The sequence below is a fragment of the Opisthocomus hoazin genome, chromosome 18 (genome assembly GCF_030867145.1).
Source record: "Opisthocomus hoazin isolate bOpiHoa1 chromosome 18, bOpiHoa1.hap1, whole genome shotgun sequence".
NCBI lineage: Eukaryota > Metazoa > Chordata > Aves > Opisthocomiformes > Opisthocomidae > Opisthocomus > Opisthocomus hoazin.
Window position 1 is genome coordinate 5908172 of NC_134431.1, and position 14364 is coordinate 5922535.

At 40.9% G+C, this 14364-nt stretch overlaps 1 protein-coding gene across 8 annotated transcripts in view; it reads left to right on the plus strand.

Moving 5' to 3' along the window:
• The window catches only part of PTPRT (protein tyrosine phosphatase receptor type T), a 475971-nt gene that overhangs the window by 386223 nt on the left and 75384 nt on the right, over window positions 1-14364 (plus strand). For all 8 annotated transcript variants that reach the window (XM_075438296.1, XM_075438300.1, XM_075438302.1 and 5 more), the window contains one exon: window positions 8563-8698. In XM_075438296.1, coding sequence (XP_075294411.1) covers window positions 8563-8698 — 136 coding nt within the window. The remainder of the gene's footprint in view (window positions 1-8562; window positions 8699-14364) is intronic.

Below are 14364 nucleotides of genomic sequence, written 5' to 3' on the forward strand. Positions count from 1 at the left end.
CTAATCCCACTTCAAATCTGTTTGTTATTGCATTTAGTCTTCTGATACACTGGAATGTTATTCCTGTGACAGGTTTATTCTGTTTTGTGCTATTTATTTCAGAGGATTTTATCACCCTTTTTAAGTTGAATGCATGAAAATGTTTTGTTTTTTTTTTCTTTTCCCCTGAACAAATCTTTGCCTTCTAAAAAGTATTTTTTAGCACAAGTTTGTGTATCACTGTGATCAATTGTTAATAACAGACACAGTTACATTGCTCTTACTGAAAAATATTCCCCGATGAGAAAGCAACTCAAAGTTCCTGATGTGGATGCCCACTTAACCCAGCGAGAATCTTTATTTTCACCAAATTTGGTATCAGGACCTACTTAAAGGGATTTAAAATGTTGACTTTAGGGGTTCCCGTAACTCAGGGAGCTAATGAACCAACTTTGAATTAGTGAGGAACCTGTTGCAAAAGTGGATGAGGCCACAAGTGAACTGAATTTGAGAACCTCAGCCCGGTTTCTAGAGGGCATTGTCTACTCTAGAGCTCTGCTGCACTGACAGACCTTGATGTTGGGCTCCCCAGTTAAAATAAGCAGTAGGAGGGGAGAGGCTGGGACAGCATTTATGGTAAAATTTGGGATAGATTAGCAAGAATAGACTGAAAACAACACCTCTGTAATTCAGAGTATCCACTGCTGCGATATACTGGTTCACTTCAGAAGAGAAAGGTCTTCAGAATAAAATTGATTATTGCTGTGTGAGCCAAGTGCTCCTGGAATCAAAGCAGACATGGATTTACCTGGAATGCTGCAGAGGCTGTTGTCTCCTTACAAGACCAGCCCAGTGCGAAAGGGTGCTTGTAGCCGTGTGTAGTGGCGGTGGCTGGTAAGTTGTGCAGTCACCTTGCTTTGTGGATGAACCCGCAGCCAGGCAAAGGAAAGGGGGAGGGAAAAAAAGGCAGTAATTGGACATTAGAGCCAGAAGTGAAGGTCAAATCAGAAAGGATTTGATTTGGTTTATTTAATTTTAATGTGAGGAGCAATGCGTGATGACTCGCTTGTGAAATTCGGAGTTGGTGGTTTTTGCCCCCTCTTCTGCTGGAAGGGTTGCAGGCAGAAATGGCTGAACATCCCCTGAAGCCCCCTGCACAGGGGCTGAGAGGAGGGGCAGAGGAGGGGGCAGCTGCATGTGGGGAAGCAGGAGAAGGGCTGTGACATTTTAGAGGAGAGCGGTGTCGCATATTCCTAACCCTGATATGCTTATGCCAGTTGATTTGGGTAGTCAGTATTTCTTCTCCATTTCCCGGTAGCTGGAGATGCTTTCTAAGGTGTGTCAGCCACTGGTCAGGATCCACATGCTGTGGATCACTTAAAAAGTTTTTCGTAAACAGATTATCGTTGTCAGTGCCCTTAAGCAGCGCTTCCAAAGGCATGACAAACTTAAGACTCTTGCAAATACATTATGCCTCTGTTTCTTTAAATTGATTTTTCAATGAGCCAATGTTCAGAAACAAGGTTATTATCGATGCATAAACTTCTCCGTTTCCTGGAACTGGACATTTAAAAATCTGTATGGTAGCATTAGGATGTGTGACAATGTCACAAGAGAGGCAGGTGTGAAAGAGACTCTTCTGTAATACTACAGCAGAGGAAAAGAAAAATCTTCATTCAAGACATGCCTGAAAGTGCTGCCTGGACTCGACAAAGTACAGAAACTTTCCCCGTATTTTATGCAGCACACGTAGAGTGTGTATACGCAGACTCCCTAATGCATTGGCCGTATGACTCCTGTTTGACTGTAAGGCGGTGAGCATCCTCCTTTGCATGCTGCTCAGGCAGCTTGAGGGTGAAGCCTTACTGGGCACGGTTTATGTAGACCACCGTGGTACTTCAAGCGCCTTGGACCAGCCAGCCGGGCTCGAAAGGCGGCCGTATTTCAGCGTTCACTTTATACCCAACTCTGGATTTGCTCACTGGTTATGTGATTTCTGCAGCTGACGTGGCTGTGGATTTTTAATGATAGCCATGATGAGAGCAGAGTAATTGCTTAGAGGGGACTGGCTGGTTCAAAGGTTAATTAGTTTTTGCTTGTAGAGTGTGATGTGTCTGTTATACATCCATAGCATTGTCATGCATAGTGAAGTTTTTGCCTATATCAGTCAAAAAGTACATGTTCCTGTGTCTGTTTAAGACCATACAAAAATTAGTCTGTAAATTTGAACTTGTGATAATGGAATGATAACGGGAATTGTACTTGTTTTCCATTTTTATAATTCAAAGCTAGTTTTTAAACAACTCTGCAAAAGTGGGGAGTTAAAATGGAAATGTGCTGTCACCCTCTGAACCATGGCACCACTTGTAGGCATCACAACAGCTGCTCGTTATCCAAGCTCTGCTTTCAAGTAAATGTAATAACCTGTCTCGTTCTTGGGGCCATATACCTGCCTTTAGCACAAATTAAGTGCTTCTGAAGAGAGAGAGAGAGAGAAAAGCAGGAGGAGAAAAGAAAAGCCTTTGGGGTGGATTTACCTGGAATCTCCGGAATCAATTATTCTTTTACTGCTATTTTTAATTCTCATTCAATTTAGTAATGCTAATCTTGATTCCTTGCTGTGTGTTTACCCTCATCCTCCTACAGATTCAACCTGTATGCCTGATAATCTCTCATATAAATTCTGGTCTGTCTTTCTCTCCAGGACTGCTTTGTTTTGCTGCGCTCTCTGCTTAGAATGTGGTTGAAAGCTTTTGGCTCTCATGATTCTTTCCATTCCTTTCAAGCTTTTTTAAAGAAATGAGAGTGTCTCATTGTAGTCTTAAGCCTGTGCTGTTTGCAGTCTTCAATAACTGGAGGCGGAAAATTGGTATAGTGGCATTAAGTGCAGTGATAGTGTTGGTGGGGTTCCTTTTTTTAATGAATTACAACAAAGAAATAGCCCAAGTGGAATCTGTCTTCCGGATTTGATGAGCTGATACACTTTGGCTGACGGTAGGCAGAAGGACTGGCATTCTGCATAGCTTCTTTTCGTCCCGGTACTCTGGTAAACCCTGCTGAAGGTTGCAAACTAGGCTGTCTTCACCAGCCCATGCCTGCGGCCAGCCAATGCGGAGGGCTGGGGGCTGCTGGCTAACGGGTATTCCTGATCAAGACACAAGCCAGTGTCCTTCCACCTTTATCTCAGTGTTATCATTCTTACAGGTAGCTGCCTGCCCTTGCGTTTGGGTATCGGAGATGGTGTTTCAGAGATACAGATATAATCAGGATCTGAAGACAGAAGGGAAAACGTTTCTACACGCGGAAATGCTTTAATCATTTGTAGGCCACTCACCATAAAAAAAAAAAAAAAAGAAAAGGAAATCATGTTTACAAGTGATTTGAGAATAACTGTCTTTTTAAAATCAGCCTCTAGGTCTATTAGGAAATTTTAACATTCAGCACACTGCCTGGCTGTTACTTGCTACGAAGAAGTTACTCTGAGCAGCTCATTTTAACTCGTAATGATTTTGATCCCATTATTTTTTATTAATTTTTCAGGGTTAAATAATACTTTGAAGTAATTTTTCTGATTAGTTTTTGTTTCGAGAGTAACTTTTTATGTGAAGAAGTCGTGCTCTTAAGCGTTACAAATTTGAAACCAAACCTAGTCTTTGCCAGACTGACTTGTCCCCTCTTTGGGTGTTCCCTGTCGTCTGGCCGTGGCTGAACCCCCCATTACTTGTGTTGCTTCTTGCATTTGCTCCCTCCCTCATTTACACTTGCACTGTCTTTTTTTTGCTGCTGGGTATTTGACCCAGCTGCCCTTCGAGCCGTTTTGTTTGTGGTGTAGGATTCTTCCCTCTCCTGTGCAGTGGTGTGGCTGCTGATGGTTGTGGTGCCACTTCCATCGCAGGACTTTGTTCTTTATGCCTCGCCATTGGAAACCTCACATAAATACCCGTCTTTTCCTCCTGCCTATGGCTCTTTTGAATTCTTTTTTCCTGTCAGTTACATTTTTTAATGCAATATTGTAATTACTGCTTGAAGTAAAGAACATTTTAAATTACAGTTTGTGAAATAGGTTTTATAGAAGAAACTTGTATTATCAGTCCTGCTTAGCTACATGCACTCAGTAATCATTCTTTACTGGATGTTCTTCAGTGTGCCACCTCCACAGAGAAGGTCACTTTATATCTAGTGGCTTATTGTTTTCAAATAATATATCTGTGCATAAATTGCTGGGTGAAAGTTTGCCATGGTACCTTTCACTTAGCTGCCGCTGCTGTTTCTCCCTCTGTCCCACCCTGTCCCCCCCATCCCCATCTGTGAGAGATTGCATGGTCTGGTGGAGTTGCCACAGGGTGTCAGTCCAGAAAGGTCAGTCCTCGGCTCTGCTGTTGGATGTCTGTGATGCCAAAGACATATCCTTAATCTTTCCAAATCTATAAAGTAAATAATTTATTACTTACCTTGCATGAGCATTAAGAGGACTTAAAGTACATATGAATATTGCTCTAGGAGTGTATAGTGCTACATGTGAACGCTTGCTGGTAAGTGGATGATTTTGCACTTTCCTGGTGTTTTGAGAAGGTTCCTCCTTTTCAGTTATAACTGGAAAAAACTTGAGTTTAGGCTCTTGGAATCACTTGTAAACCATCTACTAGCTCAACGTAGCTAAACCCGTCATCTCTTCTTCCTTGTGGACAGAAACACTTTCACCTGAAGAAATCTTCTGAAAGATTTAACTCTGGAGTACAAATGGCAGCCCTCTATACTGAAATTAATTTTGGATTTCAAAATTCTTGCCTTTAAGTTACCAGCTACTGCTGGGCCAGCTTCATCCATGATCTGAAGCAAGGGGGAATTTAAAAGGTGGAGCTGGCATGATGTGAAACCATGCTTCCAGTAGTTGCACCTTACTGAACTACTCTGGGGTTTAGGTATCTACGAATGTACAGCACGATAGCTGGATTAGACCTTAATCAAAACCTTAATTAAACCACCAGTGCTTGATGAATCATAAACCTCACTTCTTATGGGTTGATGAGGTGGACGACTCTGGGAAATAACCCCTTTGCCCCTGCTCTCCTCTCTTTGCATCTCTGCAGCGGCACCAGGACAGTGTCTCCCATGAATGTGCTGCTTCTAACGTGTTTGTCTCGCTGCAAGAGGCTGGATCTCTGTCTAAGAATTTTGAAAGGGATTGAGAAAACAAGGTAGATTGGGTTGTGGGAAAGGATTAAAATCTTCAAATAGCTATGAATGTAAAATGGAGGATGATAAAATGCTGGGTGAATGATGATGCCTTTGGAAGTCAGATTCGTGCCCCTGGTCAAGCTTCTTGGAAAGTGCATTCTGTACAGTACATAGACGTGTATCTCTGAAGGTCGTAGCCTGGGCTAGTAGATAATGCACAGACAGGGAGTCAAGAGACCTATGGTCTTTGCTTCTCTGGCATTGTCTTGTATCATTTGCCTTCCTTATTAAAAAAGTAAGCTTAGGGCAGAAAATTGTGCTGCTTCATATCAGTACAGTGTAATGGGGTCCTGACCTTAGTGGGGGCTCTGGGTGCCACTGCAATACACACAGTAGTAAAAGTGGTGACCTGTTCTATATCCTATTATTCCAGTATCCAGCCTCAGTTATGAGGAACATTTTATTCCAGGAAATGTAGTGGAAGTAACCACTAGAAAATATGGTTATAGTTTATTTTCTTTCCCTTTTAATGCCAGCAGTATATAAACATTGTTTTTCAGAAAGAAAAGGGTGGCCCCTCATGTATAATAGTGCAGAGCTTTCCAAGTGTATTTAAAGACTTTTGTATGAAATGGCAATCTAAGCAGTTTTTATAGACTTCTGTGCTCAGAGGATTTCAGATCTGCCTGCGTGTCCGTAAAGAAGAGAAACAAAACTGAATTCTAAAATAGCATTACTGTCTGGAGGAGCAGAAGTCATCTTCTGCAAGGCCAGTAACAGCTCACAGACCTCCTCCTGCCAGAGCAGACTGCAAGCGGCCATAGTAGATTTAGGCATCTACAAGGAAAATACACCAGAACAGCAGAAAAATTATGGACTTTTGTAGTAATGTTTTGTTGCAAAGCTTTAAGAATCCAAAGCCCAGGAATTTACTGGCGCTGTCAAATTATCAGTTCCTAGGCCCTATAAGCTGAGACAACTTACAAATGGTTGGACTCATGGCCTAAAGGAATCGTTGGCCTTTGCCAAGATAGATAGAGAGAGTTGCATAGAAGATTCAAGTGAATTGGTCACCACAGTGTGTAGGTGTCAGGATGGATAATGAGCCTTTGTTCTCTTTCTAGAACTGCAGTAGCCTACAAAGGGATGAGAAATATCAAACAAAAATAGGCTGACCACACGTTGCCTGTAGTAACAAGCAGCAGCCTGGCAAAATCAAATCGATCTAGTGGGTTAGAGGATGGAGCTGACAGGACATGCTTGATTTTTTTTTTTTTAACATGGCTCACAATTCTTGAGAGTGTTCAGAGGGTACAAAATGGGAGAGGCTGACTGTGCTGTTTGTGGTAGAAAACCGTTCTTCAACACCTATTATTTAGGGTCACAGGAGTAACTGCAACTGAAGTGAAATGTAATTTGGAGTACTTCTGATTTTCATGTCAAATGAATAGTTTAAGCCATTTTCAGGGAAAAATTGTACCTTTATCATTTACTTTGTTGTGTGATATTGTCAGGATTGCCGGTATGATGGCATATAGCTCAGTTCTTGGACAGATTTGCTCCAAAATTGTAAGAGGGGTTGTCAAATAAAGATGTTAATATGCAACCAATACGTTATTTTATTTTCATACTCTGGAGTGCTGTTAATGCATTCCAGACGTTCGCACAGAAGTTACCAATGAACTCTAAACTAAATGGGAAAATCAGTGAACGCAGCAGAGCAGCAGAGTTGACAGGGACAAAAAGCTGAAAATTACATGTATGCTTCAAACAGCAAACATTTCTCCTGGTAAATATTGTGTTCTGCTGTGGCAAACTAGATTAACAGCTTAGCCGTAGGAGAAGTGAAATCATACTTTTATCACTGCATGAGGTGAGTTTTCTCGTTTTGCATTTATTGTGTCATTGTTCTATATATAGTCTTCAAGTTCTAACCAGAGGACACAGAGCACTTTATTCAAGATCAGACCCTCATCCCTGGAAGTCCATCAGCTAAAGTCCTGTTTAGGACATGTCGAAAGCCCTATGTTCAGTTACATGATTTGATCGTGGTAACCATTGGGACTCCTCCTTGCAGGCAGAGATCTTTTAAAGCATATACAATTTAACTTGTGGCAAATGGGCAAAAGAATAACCCAGTGCTTGCTGCTGTCTTACTAACATAGGGACTCAATTGAACATTGTCTCCCCAAGCAAATGTCTTCAACAGAAGTGATTCAGCTTTTCCTGAAGGTCAGCAATACAGAGTTGTTAAAAGAGCAAAACATTACAGTCTTCTGATGAGAGCACTCTGTTTTCACCTTTGATTCCATTTTGCTAACGTGTTTAAACTGCAGAGGAAATCTTGGCTGACTCCAACAGGGAAGGCGAAGACCAAGATGAGACTGTGATCTCATGTGACGTGAATTTATTTAACTTCATCAAATGCAACTGTGGTATTTTTAGGAGTAATTAAGTATAACAGGAATATAATAAAGATGGGCTTATTTAGTCTTTAGAATAAGACTCAAATCTTGTGGGGCTTTCTAAACCGAGCTCAGTGGTTGAAGCTATATCTGAAAAAATTCTGTGCAGCAAATAGTGAAGTCGGCAGAGCTAAGGTATATAACGGGGCTGTACGAGGAGTCCCAGCAACAGGGGAGAGGGTGGCGTGCTGCAAGGTCCTCACTTATTGCAGAGGCAAAGAGCCTGGAAGTCAGATCATGACAAGGAAGTAAAAGAAGAAATGCTTTACAAATAATGTTTCTAAATAGGTTTTATTTTTAGATGTGTAGGCTTTACTCTTAAAAAACCCCAGAATTTCAAACAGAAATTGTGTTGTCTTGCCTGGGCCACAGAAGAACTTGTTCATGGAACACTTCAGACGACATGGAGGGTGCTCTTTGCAGTGGATTAGTTCTTGCTGCATGAGTAATTGTAGTCGTCTGTTAACAAAAGCCAGGCCTCCAGTATAGTGAGAAATACAAATGTGTTCTGATTTTAGAAAAAAAAAAGTTTCTGAAAGTAGTATTATGGGATATGTTACTGCAAACTTTTATTATTTCGATGAGTAAGGATTGCACCTCCACTTACGCTATTTCAGATGAAAATTATAACTGCTATTAATTCTCCTGCTTCTGGGTGTATGCTCAGTGCATCAGAAGAGTAAATTCCCTGTTACAGTATAATATGGTAAAATATTAGAGTCGGTTGCATTAGACTGGGATTTTACACCGTGCGACTGCTCTGAATTATCTGTCTTTAGCTGTTATTAAAGCCAGATTTGGTTAGATGGACAATTGTCTATTGCAATTTGACTGCACATATGTCGTTAGGCTTTCAAATGAATATCTAAAGTGGATTATTGCAGGATTTTTCTACAAATTCTCTTTTTATTTCCTCCTTCCTCTCCCTCCATCTTATAAGGAGCTTCCACCCAGAATTCCAATGCTGTGGAACCAGAAAAACAAGTTGACAGCACGGTGAAAATGGCCGGAGTTATAGCTGGTCTTCTGATGTTTGTTATTATCCTCTTGGGAGCAATGCTTACTATCAAGAGAAGGTAAGTTTCTACTTTGCTTACATCTTGGGCCTTCTTCCTAGAGCATGGTTACTTCAAAAAGAATAAATTTGGTAGAGGTAAAACATTGCGTTTGTGTTACAGAGGGCAGCAGTGAATACCTATTTACATAATGCTACTGCTAGGAAATTGTAGACCTAGAAGAGAGGCCTGTTCTGGCAGATATTAGAAGAGCAACAAAAGACCAATCATTACTGCAAAGGTTTAATGTTAATTAATAATTAATGAGAAGGGATAGCTTATTAAAATGCATGGAGAAGCACAAAGCAGTAGAGAGCCCATGGAAGTGGGTGTGTGAGCCTGTGCACACTCTGATAGAAGACAAGGATTCTTTCTTAACAGTCCAGAAAAAGAATATCTTAAAATAATGTGATCAAGGGTCTTGTTCCCACGTGAGTCTTAATGAGACAGATTTTCACACAGCAATTTCTTTGCAGCCAGTGTTCAGCTGGAATATTACATCTTGCTGAGAGTTAGAATCTTTCCAAGAGTTAGCCTTAGTTTACAGGGGAATGAAACTTGGAAAAATCATCTATGGTAATGAAATTTGTTCAAACAGTTCATTTTGTGTGATTTTCTCTGGGCCATTTGCACTTACACTTTGAAGTAGACCATTGTAGTTGCTACTATTTGAAGAGCTCCACATCTACAGTGTAATATAATGATACAGAAAACCACTTAGGCAAGAGGTTGTCTTGAGAACAGGATGTATTTTGTATATATTTTTACCAGTAGCATTTCTGAAGTGAACCCTACTTTTCCACAGTAGTTTCATTCTAAATGAAACGGCAGCTGGGTAGCCAGGCAGGACCCTGGCTAGGGTACAGGTGGTATTACATGTGAGAGCCTCAATGATTTTGTTTGCTCTGTTGCAGGACGTGTAGCTTTCCCAGCAAAGCTCTGTGAGATTTTGTATCTCTAGGACAGTCACGTTTCCTGAAAACAAGAGTAGCAGTTAAATCTAGATATGATCTCCTCTGCCTTAATCCAGAGCACACAGGCAAATGGAGTAGCTCTATGCTGCAGGAGCTGGAGTGCAGGGCTGCTGTTCAGAAGGACCTTGAGAGGCTGGAGATGTGGGCTGATGGGAACCTCATGAAGTTTAGCTAAGGCAGAGTCCTGCATCTGGGATAGAGTAATGCCATGCAACAGTACGGGCAGGTTTGCAGGGAAGGACCTGGAGGTCTTGGTGGACAGGTTGAACGCAAGTCAGCAATGTGCCCTTGCAGTGAAGATGGTGAACTGTGTCCTGGGCAGTGTTAGCAAGAGGGTAGGCAGCAGGTCGAGGCAAGTGATTATTCCATTCTGTTTGCCATTGGTGAGACGATTGCTCTGGGCATACTGGGTCCACTTTGGGGATTCTCAGCGCAAGCAAGGCACCGATATATTAGAGGAAGTACAGAGGAGGGTTACCAAGATGGTTTGGCAGTGAAGAAAAGAATTTCCATCCTTGGAGAAATTAAAAACTTGACTTGGACAAGGCCCTGAAGGACTTGGTGCAAGTGAAACTGGTTTAAGCAGGAGGTTGGACTAGGTGTCATCTGAGTAGCCTTTCCAAATGATGTAATTCTACAAAACCAATCACATATGTACTGACTACTGTGAATTCCCATTGAATTAAATGAAGGTGTGGGCAGTCTAGATTTTTAATCCCATTTTTTTGTGCAAAAATTTCAGGTTTGTGGACAAATGTGTATGTGGTTTTGTTCAGTGTTAAGCCCAAACAGCGTAGAGGTCACTGATTCCAGTCCTCTACGAGCTTTCCAGTTCTTAAGCAGGAAAAAAATCCACAGGAAAAACAGGAAAAGGGATTCATCAAAAATTGAGCTGGGTTTCTGGTTTGATGAATGCCCAGCCATCATCCATTCCTGTTACCTTCCTAAACGCTCTTAAAGAAAACTTTTATTTTCAGTGTGAAAGATAAAACTTGTAAGGAAAGTGATCAGAACAATGCCACATCTGAACATCCTGGTGTATTTCACAAGCTATTAAAAGTGAATAGCATTTCTGTCCCACAATGTATTATTAGCATTATAAATCATGTATATTGCTGGGCAGAAAATAAACAATGATTTTTCATGGTGACCAGGAATTCTGTATTTGAGGACTGTTTTTCTATAATGTAGCCTGCCAACAGCTAAGACAGAGGTAAGGCTACTCTTATGAGGCAATATACTTTAAATATTAAGGAGGTAGTACTCGTAATCTCTGTACTTTCTCAAATGTGGAGATAAAAGTACAAAGTGGGACGAACTTGGATGATTAGACAGTTTGTCAGTGTATGTACACTTATAAATGCTTCAGTGGCGATGAAGGAAGACAGTAAAACACGCGATGGTTGTTCTGTGTGAGAGCTGTCTTCGATAGATTCTGATCCAAAAGGAAATCCAAAAGTCAAATCTTTGTTGCAGTAGACCCTAGGTTCATTTTCAGGATTTTCACTAACAGTGCTGACCACCTGTCTGCATGCCACGGGTCAGAATTTTCATAAATCTCCATAATTAGTGTTTTCATTTTATTTTCAGTCAGTTAGAAATGTGGTGGAATATCTATTTTGTTCACCAAAGGTCCTTTTTCCTATTTTCAGATTTCACATCAAACTTGTATTCCCAAACAGACTACCACATTTTTTGAAATGTCAATGTAGAACTCTTGCTGTTAAACACTGTGATTGCTACCAATCTATTTTTTGTGTAACTTTGAAAACAGTTTGGAAATTTCCCGGAGTTAGAATTATGGGCCAATAAAGTTTTTTCCTTCCAACGCTATGGAAGAAATCATCATTCTCATTCTGATGAATGCGTTGATATGGAGATGTCTTGATACGTATCAATGATTCAGCATCTTTTCTTAATCTTCTGTCTTCCACTGGAAACTGGAAAACCAGCAAAAGACAGAGTTATCCATATGTAGGAATCTTCCAAAGAAAAAGTAAAAATTTACAGTTTATTTAGATGATCAGTTTATCAGTTTTTTTGCTATTGTTTGTTAATAAATGGACACTGCATATTTTGTGCACAATGTAACAAACTTTTGTTAGAGGTCAGGAGGAAACAGAGACTGAATTTTTGGTTAGTTAGCAGGTATGTAAAATCAATAGATTGTAGCTTTATTTTTTTTTCTGATGTATGCTTAACTCAGATAAGTAAATGACTGGGAGATCTATCAAGATTCAGGTTTTTCCAGCATTGGATTCTTCTGATGTTTCAGCTGTCGTGACTGCTGCAGTGTAAGCTGATGTCTTGTAGACAGAGAAACACAGACAAACCCAGAATCAGAAATCCTTGTAATGCAGAGCAAGTTCTAGAGGCTGGAGGCTGAGGACCCATTTGCTTGGCATAAATATTCCCAAACTGGTGCTGACCTGAGCTGGCCCCCTGACGCCGTGCCCACGTTCTCCTGTGGAACCAGCCTGGTCCCAAAAGCAGCCAAGATTAGTGAATTTGGGTGGTGTCCCATGGACAGAGCAGTGCTATATCCGACTTTGCCATAGGCTTTGTTAAAACAGGTGTCTTCAAAATTAAAATTAGGAATGAGGTGTGTGGGAGTGCTAGAAATACCAATTCTCCCCTTTTCCTTTCTAGAGCTGGAAAATTACATTTTTCTCTGTGTTGTTCCCTCCCACCCCCCATGCAAACAGGCGAAATCACTGCGGTCTGTATCTCTCTCTGCCTGTTTGCTGCCATTTGCAAGGTTACCCACTGGAATACACGCTATTGTAAGAAATAAACTGGCTCATCAACTTTAAAATCTTTTCCCATTTAGAAGCTGTAACAGTGCAGAAAGAGATTTTGGAGGCTTGCTCTCGCTAGGTCCACGTAGCACACCTCCAGCATCGCTGGCAAACCTGGTGGCATTGGTTCTGGGTCTCCCTCCAGTGGGCCCCACCAGTCACGTCCATTTGAGACTGGGAGCTGCATAGGGACAAGTGTTCCCTGGAGATGAGGTTAAGCCTGCCAGGCTGATTTTGTTTGTAAACTAATGCGGATTGGGACCAGCTTTTATGAAAGGAAAGGCTGCTTTGGACCACAGATTGATTTGAACTTCTGGAGGAGCAACAACTGAGCTGACAACTCCCACTTGTTTGAGAGAACAGTTTAACAACAAAGTTCTCTTTCTGTTTTACTACCAGAAATGTTAGGCACTTAAGCTCTTGATTTCGATTTTTGCATTAACCTTACTTTAAAAAGAATTCCCCTTTCAATTCACTAAGGCTAATACCTCTGTGCACAAGACAGTGTAGTCTTGCAAGGCAGCAATGCAGAAAAATAATTTAATTAGACAAAGTTGAGGCTTTTCTTCAAATAGAGCTGGAAAATATCACAGTGGCATTTGTTCATGGTCCGGGGCATCACAGTTCATTGCTAATAGGCATGGTAGAGGATTTCCTGAATGAAGCGTTTTGTTAATCAGTGCAAAGAGCAAAGGGAAAGAGAGATTAGAAGAGAAAGAAACACTAAGAGAAGGCAGCCCCTGGTTTGAGATTAGGATTAGACAGATTATCAGAAACTGCTTTTTTTTTCTGTGAAATGCTTCAAATCAGTGTACTTCTTTGAACCTTTTGTATATAAATCCTGAGCAAGTGTTGCCCAGGTGCTCGTAGTTTCAATAGACAGTTTTGTAAAAGCTCTAGTGCCTGGCACACTTCTGGGGGCTGCCAATGTTGCGTAGGGCTTAGTCAGGTACGTGAAGCTAAATTAAGCCAGAAAGAATGTTTGTGCCGTGGAACGTTTGCATCTGACTTTACATTTGTTATCTAAAAGTTTTAGTTGAACCCTGGGGTCGCCTAAAGTCTGCTAAAGTTTCTGTATATCTTTGTAAAAATTGTGTGTGTACATATACATTTCTGTTTTAAATATGTCTGTCTTACAGTATCTAAAATCAAAACCATTAACAACATTTGTTTTCTTGGTTTCGGGAACTCACTAGCTACAGGAGTTATATGTTTGCAGCACAAATATCATCATATGTATATGGACGCATCAATTACTGCAATATTTTTTAGCCTGTTAATTTACCATTCATCATCAGTGCACACTTGGGTGTATTTGTAGCACTAGGACTTTTCATTAATAGATACTTAACTTGAAATATCTCATTTTTATCATATCAAGCCGTTGCTAATTCTCTAAGGAGCTTGTTTGTTTGTCCTTAACATTAGTTAAATATTTTTGTGTAATAGACAATACAGGACCAGTTAGTAGAAACAGGCTGAAGCAAGAAAAAGAAGACATTTGTAAACTTCTTTTCTGGAGAAAATGCCTTTTGACTTTGACCCCCAAAAGGATTAGATTTGGGTCAGTTCTGATTTCATCCGGACAGTTTTAACTCCGGTGTGATCCTGACTTGCATTTCCCTGGAGTGAAAAATGTGACACTTTCCAGGCTGCTGCGTTTGAGCACACGAAGCCCCCACTGACCCCTGTAAGCGTGAGACCGAATAAACAGGATCAGACAGTCTGTCACGGGGGCACTGCAAAGAAGTTTGTTAAACTGCTGTTGGTAGCAAGAAAGGAGATTTGGGGCTATGTAGGGTCTAGGATTAACTGCTCCTATGAAAATTCAGCTCCTTATTCTGGATTAGGATTTAGGTTGTTACTTTAAGCTAGTTAAATAAAACCCAAATGCATCTGGAGCAGAACACGCCGA